The sequence below is a fragment of the Scyliorhinus torazame genome, chromosome 13 (assembly GCF_047496885.1).
Source record: "Scyliorhinus torazame isolate Kashiwa2021f chromosome 13, sScyTor2.1, whole genome shotgun sequence".
Classification (NCBI taxonomy): domain Eukaryota; kingdom Metazoa; phylum Chordata; class Chondrichthyes; order Carcharhiniformes; family Scyliorhinidae; genus Scyliorhinus; species Scyliorhinus torazame.
In genome coordinates this window covers 73,240,927-73,267,025 of record NC_092719.1, presented here as the reverse complement: position 1 = coordinate 73,267,025, position 26,099 = coordinate 73,240,927, and the positions used below count along the sequence as shown (strand labels likewise).

Below are 26,099 nucleotides of genomic sequence, written 5' to 3'. Positions count from 1 at the left end.
CTATCCTATTCATGTATTTGTCAAGATGCCCTTTAAACGTCACGATCGTTCCTGCTTCCATCATCCCCTCCGGCAGCGATTTCCAGGCACCCACTACCCTCTGTGTAAAAATACTTGCCTCGTACAGCTCCTCTTAATCTTGCCCCTCGCACGGTAAAGCTATGCCCCCTAGTAATTGGCCAATTTACACCAGGAAAAAGCCTCTGACTATCCACTCTGCCTATGCCCCTCATAATTTTGTAAACCTCTATCCAGTCGCCCCTCAAACTCTGACGTTCCAGTGAGAACAAACCAAATTCATTCAACCTCTCCTCATAACTAATGCCCTCCATACCAGGCAACATCCTGGTAAATCTCTTCTGCACCCTCTTCAAAGCCTCCACATCCTTGTGGTAGTGTGGCGACCAGAATTGAACACTATACTCCAAGTGTGGCCTAACTAAGGTTCTATACAGCTGCAACATGACTTGCTAATTTTTATACTCAATGCGCCGGCCAATGAAGGCAAGCATGTCGTGTGCCTTCTTGACTACCTTCTCCACCTGTGTTGCCACTTTCAGTGACCTGTGGACTTGTACACCTAGATCTTTCTGATTGTCAATACTCTTGAGGGTTCTACCATTCACTGTATATTCCCTACCTGTATTAGACTTTCCAAGATGCAGTACCTCACATTTGTCTGGATTAAACTCCATCTGCCATCTCTCCGCCCAAGTCTCCAAATGATCTAAATCATGCCGTATCCTCTGACAATCTTCATTTCTATTCGCAATTCCACCAACCTTTGTGCCATCTGCAAACTTACTAATCAGGCCAGTTACATTTTCCTCCAAATTATTTATATATACTAAGAACAGCAAAGGTCCCAGCACTGATCCCTGCGGAACACCATTCGTCACAGCCTTCCAATCAGAATAGCACTCTTCCATTGCTACTCTCTGCCTTCTATGACCTAGCCAGCTCTGTATCCATCTTGCCAGCTCATCTCTGATCCTGTGTGACCTCACCTTTTGTACCAGTCTGCCATGAGGGACCTTGTCAAAGGCCTTACTGAAGTCCATAAAGACAACATCCACTGCCCGACCTGCATCAATCATCTTTGTGACCTCCTCGAAAAACTCTATCAAGTTAGTGAGACACGACCTCCCCTTCACAAAACTGTGCTGCCTCTCGCTAGTATGTCCACTTGCTTCCAAATGGGAGTAGATCCTGTCTCGAAGAATTCTCTCCAGTAGTTTCCCTACCACTGACGTAAGGCTCACCAGCCTGTAGTTCCCTGGATTATCCTTGCTACCCTTCTTGAACTAAGGAACAATATTGGCTATTCTCCAGTCCTCCGAGACATCACTTGAAGACCGTGAGGATCCAAAGATTTCTGTCAAAGCCTCAGCAATTTCTTCTCTTGCCTCCTTCAGTATTCTGGGGAAGATCCCATCAGGCCCTGGGGATTTATCCACCTTATTGTCTTTGTGGATCTTTTTCAAATTACTGAGCATACTGAGCAAAATAAGCCCTTAAATATTAAAAGACTACCACTCACAACCAAATTCTTGACTATTGGTAGAAATATAGATATATGTTTAAGTCACACAACAGCAGCTTATTTTTCTTTCAATCAAAAGGCAAGTGTGTTTACTTCTGAAAAGTTGTACCTGAATCACTCATTGAGCCATGATCGCTCATTGTCGTTTGCAACCCTGGGACTGGCTGGGTGGTGAGGTACCAGACTGCGTGCAGCACATCTGTGGCATGTATGCGATTGTGATCTGTTGGTTAAAAACAAGAATTATCCTCTTTCTGTTTTTTTTGCAAGTTTCCAGACTCGTTGCAAATAAACTGGGTGAATTCAATGTCAGATTGGGTACAGAAAATAAGATGGGAAAGAAAGATTGAATTAAGAAAGAGAGCAAACTCCATCTATTTCCATAGACCTTTATTTATTATTTAGGCTTTTGCTGCATACAGGAAACCACATAGAACCTATCGCCAGGAGAGCCCTTCCCTTGTTTCAAACTTATTCTTCTTCATCTTGTCCGAAACCTACACAAAATTAATTCTGGCTCTCCCTATCCTTCTTCGGAGTTCAGATCGCATTTGGCATCTTCTACTATCATCCTTCCTAAATAAACAAACTTATCTACTTGTTCCAGTTTGACGCCATCCACTTCAATTTTCACTCTCGTTTTTACTAAAGTATTCCTTCTGACTACCATTGTTTGTGGTCGACTTGGTGTTGATACTCAACCAGTATTCTACACTTGTAGATTTTATTGGATCTACAATATTTTGGAGGGGCTTCCTGATTCCCCAAGTAGTGCTCTGCCATCAGCGTAGTGCCAGTCTGTTACGTTATTACCTCCAATTTGACCCCTGACAACACATCTGACTCTCTGAATATTTGTTCTGTGTACACATTGGACGGGATTCTCTGCACTGGTGCAGCGCACCCCCGCCTCAGCGGGATTCTCCATTCCACCAGCCGGCCAATGAGGTTTCCCATCGTGGGCAACCCCACGCCGCGGGAAATCCCTGGGCATGGGTGCGCTGCCGGGGCAACAGAGAAAGCCGACAGAGGAGAATCCACCCCATTGAATAGTTTAGTTACAATTGCAATGGAGGAAATATGATAACCAATTTACACTAAGCAAGGCTCCACAAACAGCCATTTGGTGGTGACCAGATACTCTGTTTCAGTGATGGTCAGAATTTTCTGGTCCCGGCTGCTAGCGAGATCTTCCGTTCCCCCGAAGTCAATGGGCATTTGGCTGGCTTGAAAATCCTACTTGCTTCTGGGGATAAATGTTGGCCAGGACACAAGGGAGAACTCCCCTGTTGCTCACTAGATTTTGTTATGCCTACTTTAACATCTCACGTGAACAATGGTGTCTCTGGCAATGCAGCACACTTTCAGTACTGTACTGGAATATCAACAGAGAGCTTGTTTCCAAGTCCCTGGAGTGGGACTTGAACCCACAGTCATCTGGCAGTGCGCACTAATGTGTATCCTTCCAGTATGGTTACTGGGGTGAAAAGAAAGTGTGACCAATGTGCCAGTCACTGTAGGCAGCAAGCCAAATACGGGAAGGATCTTTATAGCAATGACCCACAAAAAAGGTGGTGGCCATAAAATGATCCATGATGGTGTTGCAGGAGAGGATAAATGGCAGCTTGACTGACCCTGCATTTCCATCAGGGGTTCATCTCGGAGGAAGCTGAAATTTGACTACCACAACTCCACTTCTCCGACCCGTACATCCCATGAGATAAGCTCACTGCTTAATGTAAGAGATGAATTCACAGCTTTTTGTTCCCCATCTGCCCGACACACCCCTAGATAACAACAATCCCATTAACACTGGGCCACAGCTAAGAAAACACTTGGGTTGGGGGTGGGGGAGTTTGATGTTTTTTCTATAAGGGAAAGTAAAATACAAGAATACTTACAGGGGATATCTCGGTATCCATTTTCTAATGCATGGAAGTAGTTCATGAACTCTTTTAATGGAATTTTAAAAATCTCAAAAAGCCCAGTGTCTTCAAATAGTCTGAATGCCACCTGCACCAAGAGAGAAATTCAATAACTGGTGAATAGAAGGTGCCAATAAATAGTGCAGGAAACCCCACCTGTTACAGACCCTTAAAATACACAAGTGCCCCAATTTTCCAACTGACCGTAACTTACAACAACAACCCAGAGAATGCCCATGAGAAAACTCAAACATCTTTCCACCTGTGACTCCTTTATTCAAGTACCATGTGGAGTTTCTGGTTACAGGTACAATCCACTGACCCCAAATAAAAATGTAATCCTGCTTATTCCAATATGGCAGCAAATAGATTCAAGAATTTTAACGAGCACTCATGAAATTAACATCACAGGTGGCACAGTGCCGCAGTGGTTAGCACTGTTACCTATGGTGCCGAGGACTCGGGTTCGATATAGGCCCCGGGTCACTGTCGTCTGGAGTTTGCAGATTCTCCCCGTGTCTGCATGAGTCTCACCCCCACAACTCAAAGATATGCAGGGTAGGTGGATTGGCCACGCTAAATTGCCCCTTAATTGGAAAAAAATAATTGGGTACTCTAAATTTAAAAAAATTTAATAGACCGTGGGGAATTCACCTCCAATGGGGTGCGTTCCCCGTTTTAGAGACTATGGGCTGGATTCTCCGATTTTGCGGCTATGTCCAAAAGAAGCTTCTGGTCTTACGACCAAAATGTCGCCACCGCCCCCACACCGATGCTCTGCCCACTGGGGGGGGCTAGCAGCCACATAAATCCCTCGGCTTTACCTGCAGATACGGACGGAGACTGGCCGAGTCTGTGGCCGCGCATGCGCACGGGGGCCGTGCCGTACAACTTGGCGCCAGCCGCGCCACCCCCGGACTACCCCTCACCAGTCCACCCAGCCCCCGCCGAAGACCCCCCCGGCCATCGGAACGTATCTCCCTCCCCCCGCCTGTGACGGCGCTGGACATAATCCGCAGCCGCCATGCGAGGTCCCCGAGAACTGAGAGGACACGCGATTGACGGCGTCGGGAAGTCGGCCCATCGGGGAGCGGAGCATCGGGGAAGGCCCTCAGGTGACATCGTTTTTGAGGGGGCGGAGCATCCAAAAAACAGCGCCGCCCATGATTTCGCCGTAAAAACAGATTCTCCGGCCAATTGCTGAACGCGAATTTGCGTCGTCAATCGGAGAATCTCGCTCTAATTACTAACGCCAGGACTGAATCGAGAGTGTTCTCACGTGGACGATTCAGGTCCCGTTAATGGGCTAGCACCAATGTCACGTAAAACTCGTGCAATTCCAATGCATATCGATCCTCATCCCAGCCGAGATGATGTCACTGGTTGCGCTGGAGCACGCCCATCCCGTTGATGGGTCGGCTGGGGCCGGAGGGTACCTGGGGGGCACCCATATGACCTGTGGCACTAAGTTCCCAGTGGCGTGCGCAGCCGCATGGTTGCCTTGCAGGTTACAGCAATAGCAGTTCATGCCTGGCCACCCTGACCCCATACTCTCTCTAGCCACGTCCCTGCTACTCCCCCCGGTCCTAGCAGATCACTGCCCCCCCGGCCAATGGCACGACTGTCAGAAAACTGCAGCGATGTTGGACACTGTTGATACCATCTTCCGCCCCTTCAGCAGCCACAGCCCCTGTTGCCTGATTTGAAATACCACAAGTGAACCTCACATTCGGTAATTCCTCCTGGCGGAGGTGGAGCATTGTGGAAGGCCCAGTTGGGCCTGTTAATGATATGCCAACGGCCTTTACTGTACAATTTGCATGCCCATGCCGACATGCAGCGTAGAACACATTCATGCCACTCTCGAGGGACCGGAGCATGGCATTCCGTTAGACGCCCATTACCAACCTCGATTTTTGGCTAATGGCGAATTCTCCACCCAATGCCGAATTCGCCGCCCAATCGTGGGGCGTCATTCTCCGACCCCCCGCCGGGTCGGAGAATGGCCGTAGGCCGCCGTGAATCCCGCCCCCGCCCCCGCCGAAGTCTCCGGTACCGGAGATTGGGCGGGGGCGGGAATCGGGCCGCGCCGGTTGGCGGGACCCCCCGCTGGATTCTCCGGCCCGGATGGGCCGAAGTCCCGCCCAGAAATTGCCTGTCCCGCCGGCGTAAATCAAACCTGGTATTTACCGGCGGGACCAGGCGGCGTGGGCGGGCTCCGGGGTCCTGGGGGGGGGGCGCGGGGCGATCTGACCCGGGGGGGTGCCCCCACGGTGGCCTGGCCCGCGATTGGGCCCACCAATCCGCGGGCGGGCCTGTGCCGTGGGGGCACTCTTTCCCTTCCGCCTCCGCTACGGCCTCCACCATGGCGGAGGCGGAAGAGACTCTCCCCATTGCGCATGCGCCGGGAAACTGTCAGCGGCCGCTGACGCTCCCGCGCATGCGCCGCATTTCCGGGCCAGCTGTCGGGGCAACAAACGCCATTTCCGCCAGCTGGCGGGGCGGAAATCCCTCCGGCGTCGGCCTAGCCCCTCAATGTTCCGCATTCCGCACCTTTGGGCCGGCGCGATGCCCGTCTGATTGGCGCCGTGTTTGGCGCCAGTCGGCGGACATCGCGCCGTTGGGGGAGAATTTCGCCCGTGTTTCCCGATTCCGGCATCAGCCAATGGAGAATCACACCCAATTTTTTTTAAAACATCCGGCCTTTCTTACATTGCACTGGGAGCTGTTGAAACACGATTGAAACTCACCACTATAAGACTGACATGATTGTGCACTTTGGGCACAATTTAAAGGGAAAAAAATCGATGTCCAGTTTTGGGAGCATTTAGCGGGGGTAGTTCTCGGAGGCTGCAGTGCTGAGAAACGCCCAACTATTCAACGGCACTCTGCCATTTATTTTGTCCTAGAGGAGTTTTTCTCCGTTGGGGTCACACTTAGATTCATTTCCTGCTTGCGAGAGCAACAGGTAAGGCTCCTCGCAGGTCGCCTGGCTGTCCCTATCTTGCCCCCACCCTTTTAGCCCCACATCCCCCCCCCCCCACTCCTGTTTTCGTCCCTCACCATCTCTCCACCAGTTAAAGGGCCCTCCCCAGGCCTGGGGCGAAATTCTCCGGTATCAGCGCGATGTCCGCTGACTGGCGCCCAAAACGGTGCAAATCAGTCGGGCATCGCGCCGCCCCAAATGTGCGGAATCCTCCGCATCTTGGGGGGCCGAGCCCCAACCTTAAGGGGCTAGGCCTGCGCCGGACGAATTTCCGCCCGCCAGCTGGCAGAAAAGGCCTTTGGTGCCCCGCCAGCTGGCACGGAAATGACATCTCCGGGCGGCGCATGCGCGGGAGCGTTAGCGGCTGCTCACGGCATCCCCGCGCATGCGCTGTGGAGGGTGTCTCTTCCGTCTCCGCCATGGTGGAGACCGTGGTGAAGGCGGAAGGAAAAGAGTGCCCGCACGGCACAGGCCCGCTCGCGGATCGGTGGGCCCCGATTGCGGGCCAGGCCACCGTGGGGGCACCCCCCGGGGCCAGATCGCCCCGCCCCCCCTCCCCCCCAGGACCCCGGAGTCCACCCGCACCGCCTTGTCCTGCCGGTAAGGTAGGTGGTTTAATCCACGCCGGCGGGACAGGCATTTTAGCAGCGGGACTTCGGCCTATACGGGCCGGAGAATCGCAGGGGGGGGGGGCCGCCAACCGGCGCGGCGCGATTCCTGCCCCCGCCGAATATCCGGTGCCAGAGAATTCGGCAACCGGCGGCGGCGGGATTCACGCCAGCCCCCGGCGATTCTCCGACCCGGCAGGGGGTCGGAGAATCTCGCCCCTGATACCTGACAGTGCCAACCTGACACCCATGCATTTCCACCCTGGCAGTACCACTGCCAGCCTCGCAGTGTCACCCAGGAATCCTGGCAGTGACAGGGTGGTATTGTGAAGGGTGCATGGGTGGCACTGCCAGGGTGTCAACCTGACAATGCCAAGGTGCTGTGCTGTGCTGCCAACCTACCATGTCCCGACCACCTGGGGTTCTCTAATGGCCTGGGAGAATCCCCAGGCACCATTACGACTGGTCCAAGTACAAGGCGGCACTCTGTGGCGAAGTCTCCCTGGTGCGGCCATTTGGTCCTGTAAGCCCGGAGAATCCCAGGAACACATATTTAAGTGAGCCATTATGCTGATTTGGATTACGCCCAGTGAGGACGAGATCCAGATTGCGCATTTCGCGAGACTCCCTGAAATCTCACAAGGCGTTTTGAGCATCGTAAATCTTGGGAGAGGCCTCGTGCGAGATTCAATTGCTTCACCCGAGTCGGGCAGGACGAGACCTTTTAAACAGGCCCTCTGCTTCTAAGTGTTTTGCGCACATCAAATATATGAATCTCAGAGATCATAGATTGTACTGTGCTGTTAAAACATGTTGCATAAAGATGCATTTTTGTCTTTACAATTTCAATTTGAAGCTGTTGATATTCCCGCCTTCTTATATAGGTCTGAGCTCCACAAGTTGATAATGAAAGATTTGGTGATATGAACAGTGTTATACTGACTGAGGTGGGGTGGTGGGGGGGGGGGGGGGGGGGGGCGGTGGGTGGGGGGGGGGTAGGTTCACTCAGTTGTCTGGACATCTGGGGAGAGCAGCCTATGGTCCTCGGGGACTGTGTCTTAACATTCTGAGCAGTGTGCAAATTGTTATGCTATGTATGTACATTTACATATATAATTTATTTAACAAGGTTCACTTGTGGTATTTCATGGAGGCCCTAACTTCTCAATCTTGCCCCTCCCATGAGGTGTGGTGCTCCTCAGGTTAAATCACTACCAGTCAGCTCTCCCTCTCAAAGGGCCATCTGGGACTATGGAGACTTCTTTTTCTATAATTTATATGTATAATATATGTACGGTACATGTGTGCATGTGAATATGTGTACAAATCAGTGTGCATGTTTGCATGTGCACACACACATGTGTGTGTATAAGTGTGTGCGTTGCTACCATTGAAATATCTGGACAAAACCACACCAGTTCAGGGTCTACCAAGGAGTTGGACTTGCACGAACAAGCAAGTTCAACACTGACATGAATGAGGGTCAGTGTTTCCCACTTGATTGTGGAATGCTCTCAATTTTGTGCTGCTCTGGAGTTGCTGCATTGCGAAACAACAACCATTGGATGCAGCCTCTGCATCCAGAAGCAATTATGGGATGTTGTGCTCCGTATTGTATCACACTTATAGCAATAGCATGAGTGGAACATGTAAACCCTGGAGTAGCTGCGTTGATGGGTACAAGAACTGAAAGATTCAGACACCGGGGGGAATCTTGGGTTTTGGTGATAGTGCAGAACAGACAATATTGGACTTTCTCACTCCTGATTTTTAGTTTGAATGAATTCAATGAAAGTAAAAACTGGAAGAGGTGAATAACGAGGAATGATCAGATAGTACCCATTTTATACCGTCAACAAGAGTTAAAATGAGTGCTCAATGCATTGATTAAAGAACGTGTCTCGCAGGACAAATTCCAAATCGTTTCCCTAAGGCAGACTTTTGTGTGATTCTATAGCTAGTAACTCCTGGAACAGGTCACTAGTCAGTCACCAGGGGCTTATCGCTTTAGGGTCATCATTCCACATCAAGCATAGCTGACCAGGAGCCTCTCCTGCTCTTACCGCCAGCCATTGGCGTGTTTTGGAAGGATTTTCAGGTTGATACATTCACCTTGTTTGACCGGGTTATGAATGCACTTTCCTTGGGCCATCAAGTCCTGAAGTGGGACTCGAACCCGGAGCTTCTGGCTCAAGAGGTAGGGATCTACCCACTGCACCACAAGACCTCCGTGGTAGGAAAAATAATGAGTTAATATTTCCTAATGTGAAAAATGGGTCAATCACATCACTCCAGTAGGTACAATATGTGGCCTGCAAAACCACATTCATTACAAATTGCCATTACACAGACCATTCCCCCATGTTTCACTGGATAGTTATTTATTATTTAAATGGAACAATAGTGAAAAGACAACATTAAAGCACATTCCTGTTAGTGATAATGACAATCCAAATAATATACCAAACACATAATTGTCCCCTCTCAATTTGCTTTCACTTTTCCCTTCCTACAGAATATGTTCTTAGTGCTGCCCTCGATAAATGAAATGCTTGTAATTTATTTCCAACAGATTGAGAAAATATCCATTCTTATTAAGATTGGAAATCTTGCTAACTCCAGAATAACAGGACTGCCTGAAACTCCGCCTCGAGGAAAAGTAAAAGCCTTTTGCATCTGCGCAAGGTCAGTGACGAGGTGACATTTTATTTTCCGCTCCAATTACTTCCAGTCAACAACTCGCAGATCACACGCACAAATTAATATCTAAGTAACCTTGAGATATTACGCAGTGTTTGCACAGTAACAATAAAGTTCTGACTCTAAAGTACTGCACGAACAAAGGTGTTCGACAATAAAGGCACTAAAGAAATTCAGAACTTCCTGAATAAATAAAAAGCTGCATTAGCTTCGCATTGAAGAAAAAGAAGCTCCGTTTGCAAGTAGAGCAGCAAAGCCCCAGAGCAATAAGTGTCGGCTCCTCTTTATTCTGTATCACAGGTTCTGATCAGTGGATCGGGTGCTGGGATATAATATGAACCAAGGAAATTTCAATCCTTTTTTATTTCCCCTTCTAAACCAGACACTGATTTTAGATACGCAGGAATATCAACCAAAGGTACCACAGGGATTTAAATGAGTCTTAATTCCTGCATTAATTTGAAATGTTACTTTATAGCAATTGTTATCCAATTTTGCTTTATTCATATGAAGGTAAGATGTTGGAGCAGGAGTAGGATGTCCAGTCATTCGAGCCTGCTCCACCATTCCATAAGATCATGGCCGATCCGGTTGTGGTCTCAGCTCCACTTTCCTATCTGTCCCCCTCATAACCTTTGACTCCCTTGTCTAACAAAATCTAACACTGTGGCGAAAAAATTGAAAGACCCTGAATCCACCAGCTTCTGGTGAACAGAATTCCATACTCTCATGACCCTTTGAGAGGAAAAGATTCTCCTCATCTCTGACTTAAAAGGGTGACCTCTTATTGACAGAATTTACGGTGCAGAAGGAGGCCGTTCGGCCCATCGAGTCTGCACCGGCCCTTGGAAAGAGCACCGTTCCCAAGCCCACACCTCCACCCTATCCCCATAACCCAGTAACCCCACCCAACACTAAGGGCAATTTTGGACACTAAGGGCAATTTAGCATGGCCAATCCACCTAACCTGCACATCTTTGGACTGTGGGAGGAAACCGGAGAACCCGGAGGAAACCCATGCACACACGGGGAGGATGTGCAGACTCCGCACAGACAGTGACCCAATCTGGGAATCGAGCCTGGGACCCTGGAGCTGTGAAGCAACTGTGCTAACCACTATGCTAACGTGCTGCCCCTAAATGCTACCGTGCTGCCCCTATTCTTAAACTGTTATCCCCCATTCTGGATTCCCCCACAAGAGTAAACATATCTTCATGGTATCCACCTTATCTAGTGCCCTCAAGATCCATAGCAGAATATATAGAATCCCTGCAGTGCAGAGGGAGGCCATTTGGCTCATCAAGTCTGAACCAAGCCTTCGAATGAGCACTTTAGCCATGTCCACTCCCCTGTCCACCCTGCCCTATCCCTGTAACCCTACCAAACCTGCACATCCCTGGACACTAAGGGGCAATTTAGCATGGCCAATCCACCTAATCTGCACATCGTTTCAACTATAGGAGGAAACCGGGGCACCCGGAGGAAACCCACGCAGGCATGGGGAGAACGTACAACCTCCACACAGACAGTAACTCAAGACTGGAATTGAATCCGGGTTACTGGTGCTGTGAGGCAACAATGCTAACCACTGTGCCACCATGCTGTCCTCAGATCTTATATGTTGCAACAAGATCAGCTCTCATTCTTATAAAGTCCAACGTGCAAGGGCCCAACCTTTCTTCATAAGATAAACCCTTCAGCAAAAACATGAGTCGAGTGAACCTTCTCTGAACTGCTTCTAAAAGAAATGTGGGTGCCTCTGTCAAAGCTGGACATTTGTCACTGACAACTATGTTATCCTTGAGATAACTACGAGGGCAGAGGAAACACTACAAAGCCACTCCGAGAGCCTCCCTAAATAAATGCAACATCCCCATCGACGCTGGGAATCGCTTGCCTTAGAACGCACAAACTGGAGAAAAGGCAAGGGCGCCAATCACCTCGAGCGGCATAGGTTGGAGCACGCGGAGGCCAAGCGCAAACAGCAGAACGAGAGCGCAGAATCCAGAGCGTCCCACCCACACACGTCATCAAACACCACCTGCCAAGCCTGTGGCAGAGTCTGCGGATCCAGGATTGGACTAATCAACTACCTCAGAACCCACCTCCACGGAATGGAAGCAAGTCATCCTTGATGTTGAGGGCCTGCCGCCCTCCCTCCCCCCACACCCCCCATCCTTGAGAAAGCACTGGTGATAAAAACTGAACATGGTTTGGAGAATGAACTTGCGACCTTCCTACCCTGTAACCTTCAGCTACTTGCTCCTTAAGAGATTTTCATATATTTCCTCAAGCATTTTCAACCTCTGCAGCTCACAATGACCAACTGACCCAATTAAAAAGAACGATTGTGGAGAGGGGGACAATCAAACATTATGAGGTGCAGGAAAGTAGCTGAATCTTTGATTTGCCCTCCCTTACTTTGAGTGGCACCTCAAATTCTCAGTGTTGAGGGCGAGGTTGTGGGAGGTAAGCTGGCATGAATTTGCATGCAGAAGGTTTTACCACTATTAAGGCTGAGCTTGATAAGTAAGGGGATCGACAGACATGGATCACAGGCAGGTAAATGAAGCTGGGGTGCAGTCCAGCCTTGAATTGAATGGTGGGATACGCTGTTGGGGCTGAATGGCCCCTTTCTGTGCTGCCAGGTTGTAAACTCATGTGTCCTCCAGCATGTTAGTGGACTGCTAATACTGTTAAGTGAATCTATGGAAGATGTGGTGATTATTTTGCTCAATGCAGGTTTTGTGCAATGAGGCTGGAGGCCGAGGCCCAGATCAGCTGAAGAATGCTTATGGGGCTCAAGTAGAGTCATAGAGGTTACAGCATGGAAACAGGCCCTTCTGCCCAACTTATCCATGCTGCCCAGTTTTTACCACTAAGTTAGTCCCAATTGGCCGCATTTGGCCCATATCCCTCTATACCCATCTTATCCATATACCTGTCTAAATGCTTTTTAAAAGACAAAATTGTACCCACCTCTACTACTGCCTCTGACAGCTTATTCCAGACACTCAACAGCCTCTGTGTGAAACAATTGTCTCTCTGAGCCCTTTCACCTTAAACCTATGCCCTCTTGTTTTAGACTCCCCTACCTTTGGGAAAAGATGTTGACTATCTACCTTATCTATGCCCCTCATTATTTTATAGACCACTATAAGATCATCCCTAAGCCAGAGGTTGGTCAGTGGGGTTCAGGAGTAACCTAAAGCAAGGCCTGGGGCAGAAGCTACAGACTACCGTGACAGATGTTACAACAACACTCAAGAAGCTCAACACCATCCAGGACACAGTGACCTGCTTGATTGCTCCCCCTTCCACAAACATTCACTCCCTCCACCACCGCCGAATAGTGGCAACTGTGTGTACCATCGACAAGATGCACTGCAGGAACTCACAAAGCTCATTAGACAGCACCTTCAAAAAACCCACAACCATTACCATCTAGAAGGACAAGGGCAGCAGATATATGGGAACCCCACCACATGGGGGTTCCCCTCCGAGCCGCTCACCACCCTGACTTGGAAATATATCGCTGTTCCTTCACCGTCGCCGAGTCACAATCCTGGAACTCCCTCCCTACCAGCACTGTGTGTATACCTACAACTCCTGGACTGCAGCGCCCACATCCCGTAAATTAATAAAATAAAAACAAACATAAGACACTGACAACAAATAGCCAAACAGGTCCACCACACATCAAGACGGGTTGGAACATCATCATGACTTGACATTTCCCATCGATCCCTCCCTAGTCACTCCACCCCTGTCCCATTCCTCTGTCACCATGTAACTCCTAAGAGAGGGAAAAGATTTAATTTTGATATGTTTCATTAAAAAAATCAACTTAATTTTCTGGTGGCGAAAGAGAACAAAACGTGATATTCAGCCAACCAATATCCCACCTACATTGTGCATTCATAACAATAGAAATATTTTATACATCTGTGCAAGACAGGAAATTTAATTGAGGTATTCAAAATCATGAGGGGTCTGGACAGCGTAGATGGGGCAAAATTTTTCCCATTTGTGGAAAAATCAAGAACCAGAGGGCACCAATTTAAGATGATTTGCAATCTTAAGAAAGAGGAGAAAGAACAATGAGTGGTTCGGATCTGGAATGCGTTAACAGGATCCACACTGGTTGTTGAAGTCAAAATCAAGACACAGAACTTTTCCTTACTGGGAGAGTTTATTGACTTTGTTCAGCCTCAACTCTCCTCTCCCACAGATTCCCTGTTGACCCCTATTTATACGTAGTCAAAGTACTTAATTGAACAATGCCCCTCACCCGTGTATTATCCTAACAATATATTTTAAAAACTATGAAAAGAATACGCAGCTTGACGACATGTTGGAGGGCAATTCAATCATGGATTTCAAATGGGATATTGGATAATTTTCTGAAGAGAGAACATTTTCAGGGCTAAGGGCAAATAGCCGAGGTCTAGCACTTCCAAAAACATGCTGAAATGTGTTCTTCTGTGCTGTAACCATTCTAGGATTCTATGAAAACACCAGTACTCCAGCACATCCTCACCTGGCTGAGGATCCGGCCACACTTTGAGCCTGTCATCTCCACAAGATCAAAGATGGGAAAATTCCAGTTGTTCAATTGCGTAAATAATGGCTCAAGGCCTTCCAACAGCAGAGGTTCTGGAGCAAGAATTGGTTTATCCTGGAAAATAAGAAGAATCGTTTACCCTAAATGAAGAAGTTTTTCTATATATGCAAAAAGATCCTTGCCTGTGCACTTTTAACTTAACGCGCCATTGGGAAATTGATGGAATTGAGCGCAACATAGTTTAACAACGTAGGTCGGCGTTTAATTCCGGCCTTGGATGACTGTCTATATGGAGCTTGCACTTTCCCCCCCCCCCCCGTGCCTGCGTGGGTTTCTCCGGGTGCTCCGGTTTCCTTCCACAGTCCAAAGATGTGATGGTTACGGGGATAGAGCGGGGAGTGGGCCTAGGTAGGGTGTTCTTTCGGAGGGTCGATGCAGACTTGACGGGCTGAATGGCCTCCTTCTGCACTGTAGGGGTATATGGATTCATAATTCATAGAACATGCATTCAATTTCCACCAAGACAGAAGGAGAATTTCAAATCGGTTAAAAGTAATCTAGGAATGAGCAGGCGGGAACAGCAGAAGTAGCCATCGAGTTGACGGACTGTCATAAAAGTCCAAAAGATCCTTAAAGTCAAAAGAAATAAGAGCAGGAGTAGGTTATTCAGCCCACTAAGCCTACTCCGCCGTTCAATAAAATCATGGCTGACCTGATTGAGGCTTCAACTGCACTGATCTGCACAGCCAGCCCTCCATAGTCCTCAATTCCCTTGAGGAGAGGAAACCTGCTGTACCCTGGCCTGGCCTACTTGTGACTCTTGTCCCAGCACTGTTGAATCTTAACGGCTCTCTGAATTGGCATAGCAAGTGGCATGAGGGCAACGAAGGACAAATACTTAATGCCAGCCTCGCTGGTGAATCAAGGAATTAAGAATAATTATATTGGATCCTTCCACTGAAAAATCTTATACATATATGGTCGGATTTTCATTTTAAATATCGCATTTGGTGAACAGGGCAGTTTATGAGCTCCTTTCACTGTAATTACAAGCTTAGGCCACTGGATAGCGCAATTCACCAGCTCATTCTCCAAACTCAACTTTGACTCTCCACTACGTTGGGCTTGTTCAGTAAATAATTTAAAACATAGAGATTTTAACGTTTAAAAAAGCAATACATTTTATTTTATTCTTATTTCCCTCTTAAGACAGCAGTTTCAGACTGTGATAAAATATTTTCCTTTCCGCACTTGTCGCCCAGGGTGGGTCAAAGCTGAATCCAGGGCTGAATTCTACAGGCCAAGCAAAGGTGGACCCATAAATTAGGCACATGCCCGCTGTCACGATTTTATGGGCAACGGGAGTGAGGCACAGTGGTCTGCCCGCCCGTGTCATAACTGAGGTCTTTAAGTGGGCAATTAATGCCCGGTTAATGGCCTCATCCAGCCACTACTCTGATTTAACAGGCATCAGGAGAGGAACGCTCTGAACGTGTAGCCTGGCAGGCTTAACCCTGCAGGCTGCTGGTCAACGAAAGTGGAGTGGGTGATTCTCCCATGCCAATTGGAGGCCTTTTCCTCACACCTCTGCACCCCTGCGTCCTCCCTAACCCCCTTTCGTGCCCCCCCTGCCATATCTAACATGCCCCCTTTCCACAGCCGACCCCCTCGCCACCGCCTGGTGGGGCGAGGTCCCAGACTTAGCTGGGTTTGGGGGGTATTCATGGTGCTTCTTCCTCCTGGGCCTCCTGCAATACTGGCAGTGGCCACTGATCCTGGTGTGGCGCTGAGCTGCTGATCTCCGATTGGCTGGCAGCTCTGTGCGGCTGGTCTTCCACCTGCAGATGGATGGGAACCCCACATCTTACTACTTAAAGGGCCGTCGTATAAAACATCAAAGTTGTACAAGCTGGCCAAGCAGACTTGTCCCCCGATATTTTCACCCTCAGCATGTAAACCAGTCCCTGGTGTCAAAACCCAATGATGCAGGGAACTCGTCCTTAGATTGGTGACTGTTGTAAATCTCAAGCGCCATCTCTGGGGGATAGGTTATAAGGATCCGTAGAAACTGCTGGCAAATGTTTAGCTATCTTATTTCTTCATATTTCTAACTGAAATTGTCCATCCGTCAATGTTTTTTCAAAAGGGCATTTGAGCCAAGTGTGACAGAAATGCGTAGCGGTTTGAAGTGTAATGGATAAGGCATTGGTACTTTTTAACGGTGAATCCCACTCGCTTCATGACCCGTCTTACAAAGCTTTTGCAGCTTCATACAACGCAAACTTATTCTAATGAAGTACCTCAGCAGGAATCAAATGGTGCAACATAAGGCTTTCTGGTCTGTAGTTTCTGCATTCAGAACCTTTGAGGGATTGCACCAATCCTTTTGAACAGGACTCCTGCTCGTCATCGTTCTGTGTGATGTCGCTGCTGTCGCTGTTATTTGTTTCATGGGTGCTGTCGTAGTCAGATGTTGCTTGTGCAGGATCATCTGCAAGGAACAAATAGTCATCAGTACTTATCCTGTCTCTTGATGTACGTGGTCCCTTGGATAACAACTCAGGGTGGAAGAAACTAGATGCCAATAAATTATGTTCCGAACCAGGCCTTTTCCAGCTCTCCACCATGCACAAGGCTCAAGTGAGGTGCATGATGGGATACTCTTCACCTGCCTGGATGAGTGCGGCTCCAGCTACATTCATAAAGCTCAACACCATTCAGAGCAAAGCACCTTTCATGAGGGCACCCCATCCAACACCTTCAATATTCACTACTACTGCGAAGCAGTAGTAGTGTAAGCAGTGTGTACCAGCGGCAAGATGCATCGCAGCAACCTGCCAATGCTCTGTACGGGTACATAAGTACAGAAAGTAATTTGACAACCAGACAGATATGTTGAAGGGTATATAGGCAAACAGCAGGCTGGGAGCTTAGTGCAAGGTGACACAAGGTTGAGGCATTCAAAGGGTTAAACATGTATTTAATTCAAGCGTAAATCAGACTCTGGTCAGACTGAAAGAGAAGTTTAACTGCACAAAGAGATATATAACCACGATAATGTCTGTAAAGTAGAAACTTGTTTAGCGTTACAGAGAGATAATTGCTGTGCATTAGCTTTACAAAGGAAGCATTTATTTCAACCAGGACTGGTCTAGTCATCTATTAAGACATCGATAATATAATTGTCAAGTACTGTTCGTGGTCATGTGACAAACTGGATACCTGGGTAACAAGAACGATTGTAAAGTGTGTAAATATGTAAAACAAACTTCGTTCGCTGAAGAGTCTCTTGAGTTGGAGCCCTGTTTGCGTATTGGTAAAAAAGATTTTTCATAAATTTAGAGTACCCAATTATTTGTTTCCAATTACGGGGCAATTTAGCATTGCCAATTCACCTACCCTGCACATCTTTTTGGGTTGTGGGGATGAAGCCCAACCAGGCACAGGAGAATGTGCAAACTCCACATGGACAGTGACCAGGGGCAGGGATCGAACCCAGGTCCTTGCTGCTGTGAGACAGCAGTGCTAATGACTGCGCCACCGTGCTGTCCAGCGTACTGGTAAATTAAAGTCTTTATTTTGTTTGGACCTTTACCGTCTCTGTGTTGAGTGTCGCTTGATACACTACAACAGCTCCTTTGACAGCATCTTCAAAATCCGTGACCTCTACAACTTAGAAGGCCAACCACCACGGACACTTGGGAACAACGCCACCTACAAGTTTCCCTCAAAGCCGCTCACCATGCTGACTTGGAACTATGCCGCTCTTCCTTCACTGTCACTTGGTCAAAATCCAGGAACTTCCTCCCTAACAGCACTGCAGGTGTACCTACACCGCACAGACTATAACAATTCACCACCACCTTCTCAAGGGCAATTAGGAATGGGCGACAAATGCTGGCCTTGCCAATGATGTTCAAATCCAAGAAGGAATTTTTAAAACACCGGCAGAGCATGTGGACACAGGTTATATGAGAGAAAACACTGGCATGGACCGTCTCTCTCTGCCTTGCATGCTAGGCATAGGGACACAGAGAGGACAGATTGAAAAATGAGAGGAAAGCCACATGCTACTGTTATGAGCTTGAGTTGAAGGAATGCAGCATTCAACGCTAACTGCCCCCGCTCAGTACCCAGCCTCACCCCACTGAAAACCCCTTAACTGAGTGTATTCCACAGGAGTTGTGCTAAAATCATCAAAATAAAGCGCAGGAACATCTCACACTTCAGCATCCTGCCTAGATACTCCATGAATAAACAACAGGTACCACTATCAGGTGAATCAACGTTAACTCCTCGTTCAGTACCGTGCAGGGGAGGGTTGCTTGATATAACCAGCTCACCGCTTCTGTTTCGCAAATGTCCCGGTGCATCAACTCGATCCCCTGTGCTGTCCGAATGTGTCAGTTTGTTGAGTGGTCGTCCACAGCTGGAATGAAAGGAAATGGAAATAAAAGTCCTCAAATAATGAAATGGCCCTGTTTCGCCCCTCGTTCATCTGCTTCCAAATTTACAATCATCCAAGGGAGCAGAGTACTGTCCCTCAGCTAATATCAGAATCGATCTGTAATTTCAACCAAAGTACTTGGTGGCAAGATTTCATCTCAAAGGATGCCAAAATAGATTTCTCCGTTCAGGAAGCATTCAAGGTATTGTCTAACTTTCTGACATGTTTATTGTGAGCAGTATTAATCAGGAATCATCAAATCTCATAGGTGGAAGGATATTGGTGGATGGCCACTGTACTGTGCCGGGTGTGTAGCTCACTTTTGGAAGTAATGAAGAATGTTATCACAACTTAAAAATGTTACTTTCATTTATTTTACATTCTAAGTTAGATTACTCCATTCCAAGAGGATGCACAATACATTTTGGACCTTCTGCCAATGCCATTCTATAAATAGGAGATTTGCAGGAGTCTTCCAGTGTGACTCTACCCCTGAGATTAAGGACCTGGGGTAGAGTTTTGAGGATGGTGGGCGATCGGCACTTGCCATCCCAAGTATCGGCAGCTGCGCGTAGGGCTCATTTTCTTTGAGTGAATTGAAAAGAAGTTGTTATCGCTGTCATTTTGTTCCATTCTACTGAATGCGCTAAAAAAAGGAGGGGCTGGATTCTCTGGCCAACCAGCCATGTGTATCTCGGAGGCAGGAGGCGGCGCGCCGTTCCCTGGCGGCGGGATTCTCTGTTCCTGCCGCTGTCAATGGGATTTCCCTTTGCAGCCATCGCACGCCGCCGGGAAACCCACAGACGTGGAGAGCGTTTCCGGCAGGACCATAGAACCTCGCTTCTAGCGAACGGCTGGATGATTCGAGCCCAAATACTAAAGGACAAAGTAATCATATGAAATTGCTATGTAATTATCAGGGAAGGGTGAGTAGGCTGGAACACTTTTCTTTCGAGAAGGGAAAAGCTGAGTTGTCACCAATAGAGGTCTTTGAAATTATGAAGGGATTCAATAGGGCAATTGCAGAGAAGATGTTACCATTTGTAGTCGATAAGTGCCATGGTCACTAATGCATCCAACAGGTTATTCAGGCAAAACGTCATTACCCAGGGATTGTTGAAGATTTGATATTTAAAAAATCAATCAAGGGATGTGTGTGTCGCTGGATAAGCCTGTATTTATTGCCCGTCCCTAATTCACTCTTGAGAAAGGTGGTGGCGAGCTGCGTCCTTGAACCGCTGCAGGCGCCATGGTGCAGGTGCACCCACTGTGCTGTTAGGGAGGGAGATCCAGGATTTTGACCCAGCGACAGTGAAAGAACGGCTGATATATGTCCACGTCAGGCTGGTGAGTGGCTTGGAGGGGTACATCCAGATGGTTGTGTTCCCGTGACCAGCAATGATATGCGGTACCATGTGAAGTTATTGAGGTCCGTGGCATAGATGCACTTAAAGAGAAGCTACATAAACAGAGGAGGATAATCGGAGGATGTGCTGACAGAAGTAGATGGAGAGGTGGGAGAAGTCTTGTGTGGAGCAGGACCTCTAGAATGGACCAGCTGGGCGAAAGGTCTGTTTCTTTATTGTATACCTTTTTTTATTTCTATGCAGTAACAAGTTTTTCATCCCCATTTCGGATGTGAGTTAATGAAACCGTTTCAGTGATAAAAGCATTGATTCCGACAGTTTCTCAGTTCCGAAGAAGTCTCTTTGCAGATGCTGCCAGACCGGTAGATCCTTTCCAGCATTTTTTGCTTTTATTTCAGATCTTCAGCATCTGCAGTATTTTGCTTTGATCCCAACATGTAAACAAGGCTTAGTCTCGGCATTGCCTTTCTCACTGCAACCACTGTTCCACTCTGTAGTCTTCTGCGAACATAGCCTGAAGTGTTCTCATGTATCTTGGCTCAGACCTAATTTTTTGGGAATGTAACAAGCTTTTAAAAAAAACAATCCCGGTCATCTGCATTAGCAGCAGGATGCGCCGACACTAGAACCTCTTGGACTCACCATTTGTTCAAAACAATTTTTCCCATAAACTGCAACAAAAAAAAATGCCCTTCCACTCATACCTTCTAATACGTCATTCATGGCCTCAACAGGTCACTGAAAGAAGAGCTCATTCATAGGCTTGATAAACATGTTCAATTCAAATCTCAGCAAATATGTTGAATGAAAACAAGATTTCAGCGGTGACTGAAATAAATGGCCAGCACTTTGGTGCGTTGCGCAAGTTGCCATTTCATCTACGGATTGAACTTGAATCCTTCCTAACATGTGTTAGTCACCTATTTCCGAGTTTGGATGCTGTTGAGGTTTGGAGTTTCACATTCCCTCCACACATCTGGAAGATGGGAGTTGTGGTGAATGTATTCACCAGAATAAGTTGCCTGTAGAGTACTGTAATATGATCCCTTTTCCATGTGGTGTACTGGAACCCTGGTGGGCTCTGCCTCTGGCTCCGCCCCCCCTGGACGGTATATAGACCTGGGGGAGGCGCTCAGTTGTTACAGCGATCTAGGCAGGCAAGTTCTTGTGTAATAAAGCCTATGTTCTGTCGCCCTCATCGTCTAGCAGTAGATTAATGGTACATCAATTTATTACACAAAGACATCACTATGGAAGCCGCTCTGAAGCCTGATAAATTGGAACTCGACGCACGAGCAGCAGAAGCTAAGGAAATCTTCTCCCACTGGCTCCGCTGTTTTGAGGCCTACCTCGACTCCTCTGCAACGCCTCCCTCCGACGCCCTCAAGCTGCGCCTCCTCTACGCCCAGGTGAGCTACCGAGTCTCGGGTACAATTCAAGACGCAGCCACCTACGACGCGGCAGTGGCGATTCTAAAGAGACAGTTTGTGAAGCCCGTGAACGAAGTGTTCGCGCGGCACCGCCTCACTACCCGACGACAACGTGCCGGGGAATGGCTGGACGAATACCTGGAGAACCTGACTCTACTCGCCCGCAACTGCAACTACAAGGATGTGAAGGCCAATGAGCACATGAAACAGATGATCCGGGACACCGACGTGGCTGGGGTCCGGTCTAACTACATCCGGCAGTGACTGCTGGAAAATTGACCTACAGGACACGGAAAAGCTAGCCTCCTCGTTAGAGGTGGCCTACCAGAGCCTCAGCGCGTTCCCGTAGACCCAGCGAACCCCACGTGGGCACCACAGACGCGGCCTTCACCAGACCCAACTATGTCCCAGGCCTGTGCTGCGTGGCTGCCCATTCAGCCCGGGGGATCGCCTTGCTACTTCTGTGGTCAGGGTCAACACCCCCGGCACCGTTGCCCAGCCCGCGCTGCAACATGCAGCGACTGCGGCAAAAAGGGACATTTTGCCAGAGTCTGTCTGGCCCGATCCAAAGCCCCGAAATCGAAAGCGTACCAGGCCCGGCCCACGGACTCTCAGGCTCGCAGACCCCACAATGTGGCTGCGTGCCTGCCAGCACCGTCCCCTTCAGACGCGTCATCCGCCTCATGCAGCTCGTGGGGGCCGCCATCTTTAACCCGCCCGACACGTGCGACCCATGGGGGTGGCCATATTGGCCGCCATCTTCAGCACCAACCGACACGTGCGACCGATGGGTCGGCCATCTTGGTCGCCATCTCCGACTCAGCCCGACATGTGCGGCCCATGGGGCCGCCAAGTTATGACCCCGATACCTCCAACCACGCAGACTACCCGCAGCTCTGTGCATACACCCTCAACCAGTCGCAGCCAAAACACTTGAAGAACTCGATGATGGCCGTCTGGGTCAATGGGCACGAGGCCCCCTGTCTTTTCGACTCCGGGAGCACAGAGAGCTTCGTCCACCCCGACACGGTGAGGCGCTGCTACCCCCACATCTACCCCGCGTTCCAGACAATCTCCCTTGCTTTCGGATCACATTCAGTGCAGATCTGGGGGTATTGTGTCGTGAACCTCGCAATACAGGGCGCTGAGTACACCCGTTTTAAACTGTATGTCCTCCCTCACCTCTGCGCCCCGCTACTGCTTGGACTCGACTTCCAATGCAGTCACCGAAGCCTGACCCTAAAATTCGCCGGATCCCTACCCCCCTCACTGTATGTAGCCTCGCGACCCTTAAGGTCACCCCCCCTTCGCTCTTCGCGAACCTCACCCCCGACTGTAAGCCTGTCGCCACCAGGAGCAGGCGGTACAGTGCACAAGACATGATTTTTATCAAGTTGGAGGTCCAACAGAGCAAGGAGCCGACAGCCCAGCCCACAATGGAGCAGCTGCTGCAGGCTATGCAGGAGGGCTTTTTGGCTCTGAAATGTGACAACTTGGAGCCGCTTCAGAAGTCGATTGATCAGATGGGAAAAAGGCTGGACGATCAGGCTGAGAAGCTCCAGCAGTTGGAGAAGTTAGTGGAGGAGCAGGCTGACTTTCTAACGGTGGCGGATGTGGAGATTCGGAGGCTGAGAGACTAGCAAAAAGTGCTTCTGGAAAGGCTGGAGGACCTGGACAACAGACCTTGTCGGCAGAACGTGAGAATCGTGGGCCTCCCGAAGGGGACAGAGGGGCTAGACGCTGCCTCATATGTGGAGGGTATGTTTCAGAAGTTGCTGGGGAACGAGGTGTTCCCATGCCCGTCGGTGGTGGACAGGACACACAGAGTGCAGGTGAGGCAGCCGCGACAAGGGGGTCCCCCACAAGCGATGGTGGTACGCTTTCACAGGTACCTGGACAAGGAACGGGTGCTGCAATGGGCAAAGAGCACACGAAGCTGTATTTGGGACAATACCACCCTCCGTGTGTACCAGGATTTGAGCGCTGAGGTGGCCAGGAGGAGGGGAGGCTACAGCCAGGTGAAGGAGATACTGTATAAAAACAAGGTGAAATTCGGGCTGCTTTTTCCGGCGCGACTGTGGGTTACGTATGAGGGTCAGCACCACTATTTTGAGGAACACGAAGAGGCGATGGACTTCGTTAAGAAGCAAGGGCTGGCCCTGAGCTGAGGACGTTTGGACTCATGTTAGAGCTTTTAAGTATATGTGGTGTCTCTCCCGTTTTGGGATGTATCTTTTTTTTTGGTTGTTTTTGTGTGCTTTTTGCGTAGTTTAGCTGAAAGTTTCCTGTTTGGGCTCTTTGCTTAGTTGGAGTTTGGCTGGGGGAAATTAATAACGAAAACAGTTAAAAGGGTTGGGTTAAAATGGATGCTTCAGAGGAACTTTGTGCAATTTTTTTTTGTATCTTTTTTGTATCTTTTTCTGTGTCTGTATGGGAAGGACTGAGAGTGCCTGTTATTTCTTATCTCTTTTTTCTTGTTTAATTTGAATTGTGCTATTGTGGGGGTTGTTTATGACGTGTAGAGAGTGTTTGCTTAAGTAGGGCTGATCTGGGGAAGTGGTGTGGAGGGGTCGGGGGAGGGGTGACTGGGAACAATGGGTGGGAGCTGAGTGCACCTAGTCAACGGGAGCCAAGGTGGGGGGTGTCCATATAGTTAGATTAGAGCAGGCGTTAGGTGGTAGGATGGTGTTGTTAGGGGGGGAGGGGGGGGGGAGTTGTTCTGCTGACGGGGATGGAAACTGGGCATGGCAACAGTGAGGAGGTCATGGGTGGAGCCGTCCAGGGGGCGGGCCAGAGGAAGTTCGACACATGGCTAGGGGGCTGTCCAAAGAAAGAGGTTGGCTGATCGGCAAAGGGGGGGGCAAAGTGCCCCCCAACCAGGCTGATCACCTGGAATGTTAGAAGGTTAAATGGACCAGTGAAGAGGGTGCGTGTGTTTGCGCATCTGCGGGTTCTGAAGGCGGACATAGTCACGCTGCAGGAGACGCACCTGAAAGTGGCAAACCAGGTTAGGTTAAGGAAGGGCTGGGTCAGTCAGGTCTTTCATTCGGGGCTGGATTCTAAGACGAGGGGGGTTGCGATCCTGATTAATAAAAGGGTACAATTTGAGGCGGAGGGCACAGTCGTGGATTGGGATGGCAGGTTCGTTATGGTGAGGGGCAAGCTCGAAGGGGTGAGAGTAGTCCTGGTCAGTGTGTATGCCCCTAATTGGGACGATGTGGATTTTATTAGGAGGATGCTGGGGAAGATCCCCGACTTGGACTCGCGTAACTTGATCATGAGCGGGGACTTTAATACAGTCCTGGACCCGAGCCTGGATCTGTCATGTTCAAGAACGGGCAGGTTGCCAGCGATGGCAAAGGAACTGAGAGGGTTCATGGAGCACATTGGGGGAGCAGATCCGTGGAGATTTAGCCGGCCGACGGCGAGGGAGTTCTCGTACTACTCCCACGTCCACAAGGTGTATTCCCGAATTGACTACTTTGTTGTGAGTAGGGACCTGTTGGCCGGAATGGTGGGGGCAGAATATTCGGCAATTGCCATATCGGACCATGCTCCGCACTGGGTAGACCTGCAGTTTTGTAAGGACAGCTTTCAGCGCCCACCATGGAGGCTGGAAGTTGGACTATTCGCGGACGAGGAGGTGTGTGAGAGGCTGAGGAAGTGAATACAGAATTACCTGCAGGTGAACGATACTGGAGAAATCTCGGCAGCAGTGCTCTGGGAGGCACTGAAGGCAGTAGTGAGAGGGGAGCTGAATTCAATCCTGGCGTACAGGGACAGAACAGATAGGGCAGAGACGAACCGACTGACTAAGGAAATTCTACGGACAGACAGGAGTTATGCGGAATCCCCGAGGCCAGAGTTACTCAGGAAACGACAGAGGCTGCAGGCCGAATTTGGGGTGATGACTACAGGCAAGGCTGTAGAGCAGCTTAGAAAGGTAAAAGGCGTGATTTATGAGCATGGGGAGAAAGCCATTAGAATGCTTGAGCAGCAACTGTGGAAGAGGGAAGCGGCCAGGGAAATAGGGAGGGTAGTGGATGGGGAAGGTAATCTAGTCAGTGATCCAGCAGGGCTGAACAAGGTCTTTAGGGACTTTTATAGGAAGCTGTACAATTCAGAACCACCCGGGGGACCGGCGGGGATGAGGCGATTCCTGGACGGACTGACCTTCCCAAGAGTGGGGAGGGGTTGGTGGACGGACTGGGGGCCCTGTTCAGGATCGAAGAGGTGTTGGGGGGCCTGGAGGTCATGCAGTCGGGTAAAGCCCCGGGGCCGGACGGGTATCCGGTGGTGTTTTACAAAACATTTGCCGGAATGGTGGGGCCGGTGCTGGTCAGGGTCTTTAACGAGGCAAAAGACAGAGGGCGTTTACCCCCGACGATGTCGCGGGCCACCATCTCGCTCATTCTGAAACGGGATAAGGACCCGGAGGCTTGTGGGTCATACAGGCCGATCTCTTTGATTAACGTAGACGCCAAGTTACTGGCCAAGATCTTGGTGACTAGAATTGAGGATTGTGTACC

At 49.2% G+C, this 26,099-nt stretch overlaps 1 protein-coding gene across 2 annotated transcripts in view; it reads right to left on the bottom strand.

The window, feature by feature from the left end:
- Nucleotides 1-26,099, bottom strand: part of pde3a (phosphodiesterase 3A, cGMP-inhibited) — a 645,056-nt gene that overhangs the window by 51,493 nt on the left and 567,464 nt on the right. The window contains exons 7-11 of one of the 2 annotated variants that reach the window (XM_072471756.1): nt 18,634-18,755; nt 16,627-16,817; nt 14,303-14,440; nt 3,445-3,556; nt 1,653-1,766 (exon numbers count right to left, since the gene is read on the bottom strand). In XM_072471756.1, coding sequence (XP_072327857.1) covers nt 1,653-1,766; nt 3,445-3,556; nt 14,303-14,440; nt 16,627-16,817; nt 18,634-18,755 — 677 coding nt within the window. The remainder of the gene's footprint in view (nt 1-1,652; nt 1,767-3,444; nt 3,557-14,302; nt 14,441-16,626; nt 16,818-18,633; nt 18,756-26,099) is intronic. The other variant, XM_072471758.1, reaches the window with a different exon arrangement.